This window comes from Pelodiscus sinensis, chromosome 4 (assembly GCF_049634645.1).
Source record: "Pelodiscus sinensis isolate JC-2024 chromosome 4, ASM4963464v1, whole genome shotgun sequence".
Taxonomy (NCBI): domain Eukaryota; kingdom Metazoa; phylum Chordata; order Testudines; family Trionychidae; genus Pelodiscus; species Pelodiscus sinensis.
The window spans coordinates 98570372-98583305 of record NC_134714.1 but is presented as its reverse complement, the minus strand read 5'-3'; the positions used below and the strand labels follow the sequence as shown (position 1 = coordinate 98583305).

Here is a 12934-nt window from a genome sequence, read left to right as displayed (position 1 = left end):
GAGAACAGGCAGAGCAAAGTAGATTACAAACTCAAAAGAAAATGCTTGGCTAACTAACACTGAAACCTCAGTACAAATATATTACACTCTCCCTACAAACACACCCTAAAACGGATTCTTTTCCAGCAAAGCCTTCCAAACCAAGGTTGTCCCTCACCCTGGGGTCTTTGTTTCCTTCCCTTCCCTCAGGTGAGTCCAGCCAGCCCAAAGACCAAACACTCCTACTTTCCTATTAGTTTTAAAGATTCCCTGTTTTGCATGGGAAGTCATCTGGCCAGTCCCTACCAACCACTGCTAAGACTTAAGGACAAAAAAGGCTGTTTACATATGATTGCTCAGACATTGAGGTGTCCTCGCACTGGAAACAGCCTTGATGGCTTTCCTTTGCACATTTAAAACCACAAACCATTCCATGCTCCATATATTTAACATTACACACAAGAATGATACATGCACCAAAATAAGATACACAGATCCAGTGGATTATGACATGAAGATTGATAGGTTACATGAGACAATTTGCCCAAAGCACCTTTGAGTTATGTATCTTTATGTCCATAAGTCCATTTCATACAGCATGGGGGTCGATCACCGTCCCCTTTGTTATGTACTTCAATCCAGAGACACTGCTGAGCACAGACTCCCAATTCTATGTTCTACTGTCCAAAAAGATCATTGTTTCAAATAACTGCAATCTCAGGAAGTAGACTTGGTGATGCAGGAGCCTGGGCAGCTCAGTGAAGAGCCAAGTTTAGAAATGATCTTCGAATTCCTACAGCTGACACTTTGGCAATTACATTTCAAATGTCGACTTGATTTTCAGAGCTGCCGAGCTGCCCAAGTGATCAAGGTAAGGCAGGTGAACTTTGCCTGGTGCCTGACCGTACATCAGAAGCAAGTGTTATTAAATAATAAATATTAAGTCATACCAAAAAAAAAAAAACAGCAAAAGAGAAGCACCTTGAAAACACAGCATAAACACTCCAGTATTACCTATCAGTTTACATATGGCGTTATCAGGGTTTGCCAGTGCCTGGATCTGTCCTTTAAGCCCCACCTCTCTCTCAGTTGTGAATGGTGTTAATCCATGTTGGGAAAGACAACTATTAACTTCAGCACAGACCTTCTCACCAACAGTCGCCAAAGATTCACTCAGGTTGAAGGAGCTAGAGAGACCATGAAGGAGAAAACCATTCCTTACAAGAAATGACCAAACAACAATCTTTGACTCTTTACAAATCAGCCCAGTTATAGTGATTTGAGCTGCCTCTCTCTAAGGGTATGTCTACACTACCCTGCTAGTTCGAACTAGCGGGGGTAATGTAGTCATCCGCAGTTGCAAATGAAGCCCGGGATTTGAATTTCCCGGGCTTCATTTGCATGAAGCCGGCCGGCGCCGTTTTTAAATGCCGGCTAGCTCGGACCCCGTGCCGCGCGGCTACACGCGGCACGGACTAGCTAGTTCGGATTAGGCTTCTAATGCAAACTAGCTGTACACCAACGAGGCGTACAGCTAGTTTGGATTAGAAGCCTAATCCAAACTAGCTAGTCCGTGCCGCGTGTAGCCGCGCGGCACGAGGTCCGAGCTAGCCGGCATTTAAAAATGGCGCCGGCCGGCTTCATGCAAATGAAGCCCGGGAAATTCAAATCCCGGGCTTCATTTGCAACTGCGGATGACTACATTACCCCCGCTAGTTCGAACTAGCGGGGTAGTGTAGACATACCCTAATGTAGATAAAAAAATGTTTCCTGCGGGATGACAGAGGGACGTCGTCACGCCACTCTGTGTCCCGCCTGCATCCTCCCTCCCCTTTGCCCAGTGCTCATGAGCTGGGGCTGCCGTGCCACAGCCTCCCCCATCCTTGGTGCTCAGAGAGAGAGCATGGGGCCTGGTGCAGCCTCGGCCCTGCCCACCAAGTGGCAGGTGGGGTGGGGGAGAGCCGGGGCGGAAGTGGCTGGGGAAGGGGATAGAGCCAGGGCTAGCTTGGTCTTGGCCCTGCCTGACAGCCAGGGAAGTGGAGGGAAGGAGAGCTGGGGCATGGCCTTGGCCTGGTGGCCAGGGGAGAGAAGGGCGCAAGCCAGGGCTGCCACACCTTGACCTGGCCCTCCTGGTGGCTGGGGGGGAGAAGAGCCAGGCTGCCTACCCCCAGAGCGAGGAGGGCTGGCAAGCGTAGCAAGCAGGGGGCACAGCCCCCTAGTATTAATAAATATGTTTCAGCCCAGGGTGTATGGCAGTCATCCTAAACCTACAGAAACCAACAATTCTATGAAGGATGGAGGGATACTAGTCCAAACTATGAAATGTGGTTAACTGCCAACAGAAAGCTGTGGACTTGGTAGAAGACTTCATATGAAAAATAGCAGTGACAGCAAATGGATTATTTGCAGCAGGATGCGTGGGCAAGGAAAGGAATGAGGTGGTTAATTTCCTTAGGAAAAGCTGCTAGCTTTGTACTCTTGCAGGAGTTAAAACCCTCCATTCTAATCACTTGTCCCTTCTAGCCTTCTTTAAGTTTCTTGAAATCAAGAGAGTAAGAAGCAGCCTCTGCAATCAATACTCGACTCACAACAAAATTAAACGACTGAATACCATGCCACAGTTGAACACAGCACACCTGAGAGCTACTAGATAGGGATCGGATACTCACGGAAGGTGCATTCCTGCCAATAACACCTTTATAATGGCTTTGATTTTGTCAGCAAACCATGGCAGACTGGAAAGTGCCACACCTGTTACACTGAACAGGACTAGGAGGATAGCACTGATCAAGATGAGCTCTTTCAGCTCCAGTTGCATTTCCTGAAAGCGGGTGTGGTCCATTAATAATGTCTGCAAAAGACAGAGAAAAATCAAAATGCAGGGCTAACAAAGTATAGTGAAAATGAAATTAGGAGGCCAGGTAACATAACGAAGATGGTTCTGAAAACAATTCCTTTAGTACACTAGCATCAAAATTGTATCCATCTTCCACTCGTTTGAAGGATGGTGCAGTGGTATTAAATTAATACCCAGGCCATTCTGAGTAAAATCCAATACAGAGTGTGAAATAAGCAGTATGCTTGGAAGCCCAAAGAGGAAATATTTTAACACCATTTGCTTCGCTGACAAGATTGCCAAATTCACTCCTAAAACCGGACTTCCCAGAGAGCAATGGAACTCAATTGCACTGATTATACATAGAAAAAAGATGCAATACTCAGAAAACAGGCCTCTTCAAATGAAAGCTTTCACTGTGGATAGAGATTCCTCTCTCTAGATTCAAGGGATTGGTGTTACAGTGGGATAGTGCATCAGTCTTATTTCTAACCCCTAATTACATAGTCTAGGCCAGTGTTTCTCAACCCTTTTTAATAAAGTATTCCTTTTTCAAAATAAAAAATTTTTTAAGTACCCCCAGTCCCTACAGTTTTCAGACACACAACATTTTTTTCTATCATTGCAACACATTTGTTTAAACAACTTAATTGTAGCCGGGTGGGCAATGACATTTTTGGGTGTAAAATATACAAAAATAAAGCGCTGTAAAACTTAAAACAAAAAATCAGTTTTCTCCAAATCTTCTCCAGTACCCCAAAGTGGTTGAGAAACACTGGTCTAGTCTAATATGATGCATCTAATCCATGCAAGTTATCTGTAAAGGACACTAACAGAACAACAAGGACTAGCAGGTGACAACCCCGGTGTTTTAACAGAGCAGTATCAGTAATCTTGCACCATACCTGGCTTTATATCATGTTTTTAGTCTCTCACTTTAATGAATACTAATTCAATTGACAAAAATAAAAGAATGTTTTAAAATGCTTATGTTTCATCTTTTAATTACAGTAAAACTCCGATGGTCCGGCATCTGATGGTCCGGCATTCCTGATGGTCCGGCACCATCAGGAACCCGGAAGTGCTCCGGGCAGCCAGACCATTGGAGCTGCTCTGCCCCCAGCTTCCCGGATTCAGCCGCTGCTAAAACTGACCAGCGGCTGAATCCAGGAAGCCGGGGGCAGAGCAGCTGGGGCGCTGCCAGGTAGGTACTGTAGCGCTGCCCCTTAGGGCTGCGGGACCAACCCGGCAGCACCCCAGCTGTGCCTGATTCAGCCGCTGCTGAAACTGACCAGGGGCTGACTCCAGGAAGCCCATGGCAGAGCAGCTCTGCCCCGGCTTCCTGGAATCAGCCCCTGGTCAGTTTCAGCAGCAGCTGACTTGGGTACACCTGGGATAGAGCAGCTGGGGTGCTGCCAGGTTGGTCCCCGCAGCGCCAACGTGCGGCGCTGAAGGGACCAACCCAGCAGCGCCCCAGCTGCTCTGTCCCAGGCATCCCGATTCAGCTGCTGTTGAAACTGACCAGCGGCTGACTCCAGGAAGCCTGGGGCAGAGCAGCTCTGTCTCAGGCTTCCTGGAGTCAGCCCCTGATCAGTTTCAGCAGTGGCTGACTTGGGGACACCTGGGGCAGAGCAGCTGGTGTGCTGCCGGGTTGGTCTCGCTGCACCAAGGGGCGGCACTACCGGATGAACCCAGCAGCACTCCAGCTGCTCTGCTGAAGGGGTCCTGATTCAGCTGCTGCTGAAACTGACCAGCAGTGGCTGAATCAGGGACGCCTGGGGCAGAGCTGGACTATCGGGGGGGGGGGCTATGAGGGGTCTGGGACCAGACCCCTCATAGCCCCCACTTCTGATAGTCCAGCATATTTGATAATCCGGCACCCGCTGGGTCCTAAAGGTGCTGGATTATCAGAAGTTTACTGTACTCAGCATCTGTTTGTTTCCAGACAAACTCAAAAATATTCTTTTAAGATAAATTCTTTAAATTTATTGGATTACTACATTCAAAATAAAGCATAAGAGTTATCAATGGCTCACAGCACACCAGTCATGATTTATACTGAACAGTGTAAAGTTTTGTAGCTCAGTTGTGAACGTTCGTTTTCTGAACTCTCACACATCCCTGCCCTCAAAACAGTTACAGGGAAATACATTAGATGGTTCATAAGATACAAGTTGCAATCACTATAAAGGGGAAAGATTTTGTAGAGTTCACCTAGAGTGGGCAAGCAGCTCCTTGATGACTTAACTCAATGTCAGTTCTCAGCATGTCACACAATCCTTATGCTTCTCCTCCATCAAGCTAAGTACAATGGTCAAATTCAACAGACTTACTTGAGGATTACAGGGACACCACCGCAGAATCGAGCTGCACTGCTTCTGCAATAACCTGAAAGCTGCACGCTAATTTACATTCAGAGATTTGGGGTCAGAATCGTCCCAGCAATGGAGTAGCTGGAGAGGTCTTAAAGCTAAGAAGATAAAAGACAGCTGACTAACAGTATCAAGACAGGCTGAACCTCCCAAAACTGGGACTCTCAGGTCCGGCAACATCCATGGTCTGGCAGGGGACCAAAGAGCCCCGGAGGCGAGAGTGGGACCCAACTGGAGAACACAGGGCTGGGGAGCCCTGGCTGGGCCAGGTGGTGGCTGGGGAGCCCTGGTATTAGCGGAACCAGGTGGTAAACAGGGAGCCCTAACCCAGCCAGGGAACCCCTGGTGTCAGCTGGGCCAGGCGGTGAATGAGGAGCCCCTGCCCTGGCTGGGGAACGCAATGCAGCAGTGGCGTCAGGCAGCTCTGGGCTGGAGAACCCCAGGGAAACCTCAGTGGGAGCAGGATTAGTCCCAGCAGTGGGGCCAGTGGCAGCTGGGCAGCCCCAGCCAGGGAGCTCCCTAGCATTATCTGGCCAGGGTACCCAGGGAATCCAAGGTGGCAGTGGTGCTGGGGCAGCCAGGTGGCCAGAGAACCCCCACTGGCAGTGGGCCAAGCGGCCCCAGCCAGGGAACTTCTCAGCTTCACTGGCTGGAGAACCCAATCCCTGGTGGCAGCGCGACTGTGTTGGCTGGGCGGCCCTGGCCAGAGAACCTTCGGTGACAGTGGGGCCAGGTGGCAACAGGGAACTCTTGGCCATGGAACCCTTGGGAATCCCCAGTGGCAGTGGGGCGGACGGCTTCTGAGCAGGGCTGGTGGTGGTTAGGTGGCCCCAGGAACTCCAGGGAGCCCTGGCGGCAGTGAGTCCGGCAGCAGGGTGGGAGCCCCAGCCTTGGGAGCCCGGAAGTGGGGCAGCCAGTAGGGGAGCACTAACCTCCCCGGTCTGGGACCATTCAGGTCCCAAGGGTGCCGGTCCAGGGAGATCCAACCTTTACTACAAAATCCTAAGAGCTATGCTGTGAACCTCAGACACAATAGCCATTAAACGGAGACACTTTGCATACATGAAACCAGTCACTAGTGAACATCTTCTCAGCTGTGCAGGGAGAACTCTGCAGCTGTTTTCCTTACGGTGGCTGCAAGCCACATCATAATGCCATTTATGAACTGCTGCAGTGAGAGACCATGGCACAGGGTCAGAGTCACATTGACAGATCTAACTCTCAGACAACTACAACAAGCCACACACAGAAATCTCATAGTCCCTAAGGGAACATCTGTTAAAGTAGAAACCTGGGGGTAGGCAATAACTTTTGCAGGGGGGCCACTTCCCACATTTTGGTACATCAACATGGGCTGGCTTTGGGCCCCCTGGAAGGGGCGACCTCAGGCAGAAGGGGCAGAGCTGGGGGTAAAAGCATGGGTGTGTGAAAGACACAGACTGAGTGTGTAGGGCACAGAGACTGGGAGAGAGTGTGTGTGGGCTGGCTGCTGCAGAATAAGCTTCTGAAAGAAGCCAGGCTGTCTCTTTAAAACAGGGAAAGCTGTCCTGCTCTGGTGTCTCTCCCCAGCCCCACTCTGCAGAAATGGGGTACAGAATCAGTGGGACACCCTGACTTCAGCCCTCCCTTCTCCCCTCAACCCTATCCCTCCTTGCTCCCTCCTCCCGCTCTGCACAACTAACAGGAGAACCTTGGCTGCAGGACAGAGCAAGGTGGGGGGACCGGGGGCAGCTGAGCACAGGCTGTGGGTTGTAAGTCTGCACCTCTGCTAATCAGCTGGGCCAGCCAGAGAGATTCTTGGCGAGTCAGTTTCAGCCCCCAGGTCCGATTTTTCCCACCCCGAGTAACCTGATAAAAAGAGTATTTTGTGATCTGTATTACAGTAGCATCTAGAGATCCCACCAAGAGTGGACCACTCCTGTGCTGGGCATTGTGCAGTGTCAAACAATCTCTATCCTGAAGAGCTGAGAGTCCTAAGTACACATCGCAAAAAAAGTGGGAGGTGAAACAGAGGTACAGAATAGGCAATGATCTGCAAAGGGGGAGCCGGGGCAGAACCCAAATCTCCCGACTCCCATTCCAGTGCTCTCCAGCAAGGATCAGCAACCTGTCAGAAGTGGTGCGCTGAGATTTAACTTACTCACCGGTATATACAGGTCCGAGTGCTGGTGACACTTTTTAAAGCCCATAATAATCCTACCTACAGCAGCTTCATTAACAAATCTGTGAAGACGCAGATCGTACTGTTTAGCATGGCCCTTGGCCTGGCTTTGCCTTGCTGAGGTCTCCGCTCACGAGCCGCTGAGTGTTCAGTCAGACACCCCAAATAAACTGTCCCCTGCTTCCAGCTCACCACACGGAGGCCAGCACCCAGGCACCCTCTTTACCTCCCCTGTGGAATCTGCTCCCCCCAGCCCAAATGGGGGCTGGGATAAATCCTGCTTCTCCAAGTGGCAGGCACCAGCCGTCTGTCCGGTCCTAACTCCCAGCTAAAGCACAAATTATCCACCCCTCTCCCACCTCTCAGCACAAACTACCTCCCTGCCTCCGCCTCAGCCCAGTGCCAGCACCCCCCCCTTTCCCCACCCAGCCCAGGCAGCCACACACATGCTGCCCCACTGCCACGGCTCCTTTACCAGAGGAGCAGCCCCCGCCCCGCTCTCAACGCCACTCGCAGCCCCAGTGCTGAAGGAGCAGCCCATGGGGCCCAAGCCCTGGCCCCTGGAGCTTGCCCAGCTGAGCCCCCACCATCTCCAGCAGCAGCAGCAGCAGCAGCAGCATCTCACCTGCTCTCTGCTGCTTCCACTGGACCATGTCTGAAATGGAGCTTGCTGGGCGGAGAAGGGGGAGAGCCCCAACCGCTGGCTGGTGCGCAGCCAAGTCCGCAGCCTCCCCGCCTGCCTCCCGGAGCTGGTGCTGCAGCTGCGCCAGCCACAAGGCTCAAGCAGCAGTGCAGGGGAAAGGGGCAGGTCTGAGCTCCCGCCCCGCTTGCCTGTGAAAATCGGCTCATGTGCCACCTGTGACACACCCCAGGGCAGTGTTTCCCAATTGGTGCTCCGCGGAACCCTGGGGTTCCACGGAGCACGAGGGGTTCCGCAAGGAGCCGGCGCTCCCCGCCCCCTCTGAAAAAGAGAGAGAGAGCCCGTCCCTGCCATGCGCGACCTTCCCTGAGCTCCCCCTGGCTGGTGCTGCTGCCCTGCGCAGCGCACTCAAACCAGCAGGTGGAGAGACACCCAGACGTGACATAACGTCACAGCCCGGGATTTTAAAGTTGATGGGTGCTGTGATGAGCGCATGGCTGAGTTGCGGGTTCGGAGTCCGGGGACAGAGCACAGACTCCGGCCCCACAAAGTGGAAGGCAGAAGGGAAGGGAAGGGAAGGGAAGGGAAGGGAAGGGAAGGGACTTGTGCAGAGGGAGAGGGGAAGGGAAAGGGGAAGGCACCCCGGGAGCGCCGCAGATTGGCCGCCCGTGCCCCGGGCACGCGGCACTTGGGGGGGCGTCCCCAGGCGCGCGGCGCTTCAGGGGGCCCTGCCCCCGGGCGCGCAAGTGTCCCCGCCCTCTGGTGCCCGGCAGGCGAAAGGGACAGGGGTGGAGGAGAGACAAACGGCAGGGGGCCAAGCGCAGACAATGAGGAAAAGGGCAGGAGGAGAGGTGTTAGTGGGAGGGGGACAGGGTGATGCTGGGAGGGGAGAGGGTAAGGGCACTGGGGGCTAGAGGGATGAGGAGAGGTGCTGGGAGAAGGCTTGAAAGAAGGGGTGGGCATGAGGAAGGTGGGGTTGGAGCAAGTCATGTGTGAGGGCACAGGGGCATGAGGGGAATGGGGGCAGAGAGTGGTGAGGGGGGGCATCAGGAAAAAATGGAGCAAAGGGGGCAGGGGAAGTGAGGGAAGGGGGAGGCACCAGGAGGGTGCAGGGGTAAGAGAAGGTGCAGGTGCCAGGGGATTCTGGAGGGACCAGCACCAGAGGAGAGAGGCAGGGCAGGTTTGTAGAGGGAGGTGTTAGAAGAGGAGATGAAAAGGGGTAGCTCACATGATCAGAATGGGGCTACTGGAGGAGTGGGCACAGGGGGGAGAGAAGGGCTGGTGGAGGGGGGCAGGTTGCAGGAGGGCTGAGGACAGTGAGAAGGGCAGGAGTCAGGACAGCAGAGGAAGATGAGGAGTCGGGGGGCAGCAGGCACCAGGGGAGCTGACATGGCAGCAGAGGGAAAAGGTAGAGGGTTAAAAATATTTAATAACTTGGGTGGCACAACCAAACAATCCACATGAACTCAATACTGGTGCACAACACAGAATTCATTTTGCTCATGTGAGGAAACTCTTAGGCTATGTCTACACAGGTTGTTTCTTGCACAAGAACACATGGCCAGTGTAGACAGGCAGCAAATTTTTGCGCAAGAGCGGCCGCTTTGGCGCAAGATCGTGCCAGTGTAGACACAGCCAAGGGTAGGGAGGGAGGCAGGGGCAGGGAATCAGCACTGGCTCAGCATGTCTACATGGTTTGGAGGAAGGTGCAGGGAAATTGAGCTCAGCTGGGTTGCAGAGTGGGGAGGTCTGGGGAGCTGGGCTGGGCTGTGGGGTGGGGTGTGTGTGTGTGGAGCTCAGAGCTCAGTTTGAATGCAGGAGGAGGGAGGTGCCAGGAACCGGGGCTAGACTTAAGGGGAGGAAGGGACAGGGAATTGGCTCTTGGCTCAGCAATTTTGTGGGGCTTGGAGGAGGTGCAGGGAAACGGGGATCAGCTGTGCTGTGGGGGAGGCATGCAGGGAACCAGTGCAAGGCTCAGCTGGGCTGAGGTGGATGGGGGAGGGCATACAGAACAGACGGGCAGCTCAGCTGGGCTGTGAGGGGCTGCAGGGAACTGGTGCTGCACTCCCTTGGATTGTGAGGGATGGTTTTGGGGGAAGTGCAGGGAACCAGCAGGGGTGGGCAGCTTAGTTCGGTTGCAGGGGATAGAGGTGCAAAGAAGCCTAGTGGGGAAGGGGGGGGGAGACCAGGAGCCCTGAAATGACCTCCCCGGTCCAAAAATTCCTCATCTGGGACCAGTCAGGTCCAGAGGGTGCCAGATCAGGGAGGTCCAACTCCTACCCAAGTCCCCTCCTTGCACCCTCCCTCGTAGCCAAACACCCTCCATCCAGCCTGCTTCTGCACCCTACCTATCTGGTCTGCACCCTACCCAGACCTTGTCCCCTTCCGCCCCCCAGCTCCCTCCCAGATCCTGCACCCCATCCCTATCCCGCTCCTTGGCAGCCCTGCCATCCACCCTAGCACCGCCCCGGCCCCAGCACCTTGCCTCACACCCCAGGACTCAGCACCACCCTGGCCCCAGCCCCAGCACCCTGCCATCCACGCTAGCACCCAGCAGCACCCTGTTCCTTGTCCCAGCACTCTGCCAGTCACCCTAGTGCCCAGCAGGACCATGTCCCTGACACCAGCACCCTGCCACCTGCCTGTCCCAGCACCTTGCCCCAGCACCCTGCCACCTGAGCCAGCATCCTTCCACCCAGCAGCACCTTCTCCCCAGCCCCAGCACCCACTAGCACTCTGTCCCCTACCCCCACCAGCACATTTGGGACCACATTAGTGAGGCTTGGGGGTTTTTGGAGGAGCTTTTTTTGTTTTTTTGCATCTCACTTGTGTGTCCCCAACTGACTTTTCTGTGGGTCAGTGACCTTTGACTCAAAACAGGTTCCTCACCCCTCTCACATATAAAGACAATGCTAAAACCTTTTGAGTTTGACATTTTATTTAAAAATGAAGCCAGGCCAACAAGCCCCCAATTGGGACCAAACCCCCATTTCACTGCAACATCATAACACTCCTGCACCACCTGACCCCAAATCTGAGCCTATCATACACTGGAACCCCCATCCTGAGCCTCTTACATCCCCAAACTCCTGCATCCCCACATTCTCAGTCTTCTGCCACAACATTCCTCCACCAGCCACACATCACAAATCTGTGTCCTGAGCCAATCATACTCACAAACTTCTTGCCCTGAGTCCCTCACAAGCACCTTCACATCCACAAGCCCTGGCTTGCTCCGCACCCCAACCTTCCACCTGAACCCAACTCTCCCCAGCCTAGAGCCCCCTCCCTGAGTCAACAGCCCTTTCTCCTGCATCCAATTTCCCTCCCAGAGCTTGTACTTCTCACCCCTTCCCACACCCAAATCCCTCATTCCCACCCCACACCTCACTCTCACTAGGTTGAGACAAGTATAAGGGCTGGGTATAGCAAGTGATGGAGAGGAGGGGAACAGAGCGGATGAGGCCTCACAGAAAGGAGATGGGGGGGTGTCTTGGGGAAGGAATGTGAATTTCATGAATTGGTGGGTCCCCCTCTCCTCCCCCACCCCCCCCCACCCCCCCCCCCTTTTTTTTTTTTTTTTTTGCTTGACAAATGTAGGGTTCCTTGAAATTTTGAAAAGCTGAAAAGGGTTCCTCAGCCAAATAAAATTGGGAAACACTGCCCCAGGGGTTGCCGACCCCTGCTCTATACAGTAGATGATGTTGCCTCCCCTCCAGTTAAACAGCAGTTTTGGGGAGGAAAAATGAATTCAGAATGGAGCTACACTATTAAAAGAATTGCAAGCAATCCAGTTAAAATACTAAAAGATTTAGGATTCATGTCCAGAACAAGGTTAATGATCCAAATGACTTCTGCTATAATCACCAAAATCAGCATAAAAATGAAATAAAAGAAGCTAAGTCTTCTCTTAAATACCTACCTCTGGGAAAGGCCTGTGCATATGATCCCACTTAAGCAGCTTTAGATATGCCCGATTTTGTACAGCCACAGGACACAATGCAGAAACCACACTAGCAGCAGCTCCAGTGCCAGGGCAAGGTGGATTTGTATGCCTCAGTTTGGCAAGATCATCTGATGCTTCTTGCAACCAATCGGTGACAAAGTCTAGACAGTCTGAAAGGAAGTGTTTCGGTTAAAAAAAAAATCTTACTTTCAGGAGTCAACCTTCCTCCCCCGCCTGTCCATGAATAATTTTCAAATAATTCCACTAGTACGCTCTCTAACTATTCCAGGTGCTAATTACTGAGATGCGTTTTATTCATTTTATGATTCAAAAAAATCTGGATACCAAACACAAATGAATATGGAGAACCTCGTGGAGAGAAGCTACAAGTTACTCTGGCATACTACAGAGAGTTGGAGAGAGATACTGTGTGAGAGACTAGCACGTGGAAGCTGATTTAGAGAGTCGTATCTTATATTGATATCCTGGATCTGGGTTTGTTTTTTGGTCTTTTAATGCAGAATTGTTCCAGTAAATTTCTCTAATCAAAGCCTAGGGACCACAAGTATCACTATATGAATTATGGAGCAAACTATTTATTTTGGTGGGTTCTTTTGTTTGAGAAACAACATGCAATTTAGAGGAGGAAAATAATTCATACTTGGTTGCTTCTCAAAAATCTTCTGAAACTTCTGTCTTTCGTATTCAACAGACTGTTGCATTAAATGTGGCCTAATGCTACTAACAGCAAAGTTAGCCATGTCCATTTTCATTAAGTCTAATACAGAGAAAATTGCTCTGAAAAAGAAAAAAAAAGTTAGTTTTTCAAACAAGGCTGCACACGTTTAAAATGTACAATTTGCAAGACTTAGCACAAATTGTCCAAGGGAATGAACTGTTAAAAACTTTTAAAAAACATTCTATTATTAACCTGAACCCTGGGGAAAGAGCCATGGCAATGAGGCTTGTTCCCCTGTAAAGAAACTGAGAACATAGTAGA

At 51.9% G+C, this 12934-nt stretch overlaps 1 protein-coding gene across 2 annotated transcripts in view; it reads right to left on the bottom strand.

Annotated features, from left to right (window-relative positions):
* The window catches only part of TCP11L1 (t-complex 11 like 1), a 35858-nt gene that overhangs the window by 3082 nt on the left and 19842 nt on the right, over positions 1-12934 (bottom strand). For both annotated transcript variants that reach the window (XM_075927813.1, XM_075927812.1), the window contains exons 6-9: positions 12596-12732; positions 11911-12104; positions 2649-2830; positions 994-1166 (exon numbers count right to left, since the gene is read on the bottom strand). In XM_075927813.1, the coding sequence (XP_075783928.1) occupies positions 994-1166; positions 2649-2830; positions 11911-12104; positions 12596-12732 (686 nt within the window). The remainder of the gene's footprint in view (positions 1-993; positions 1167-2648; positions 2831-11910; positions 12105-12595; positions 12733-12934) is intronic.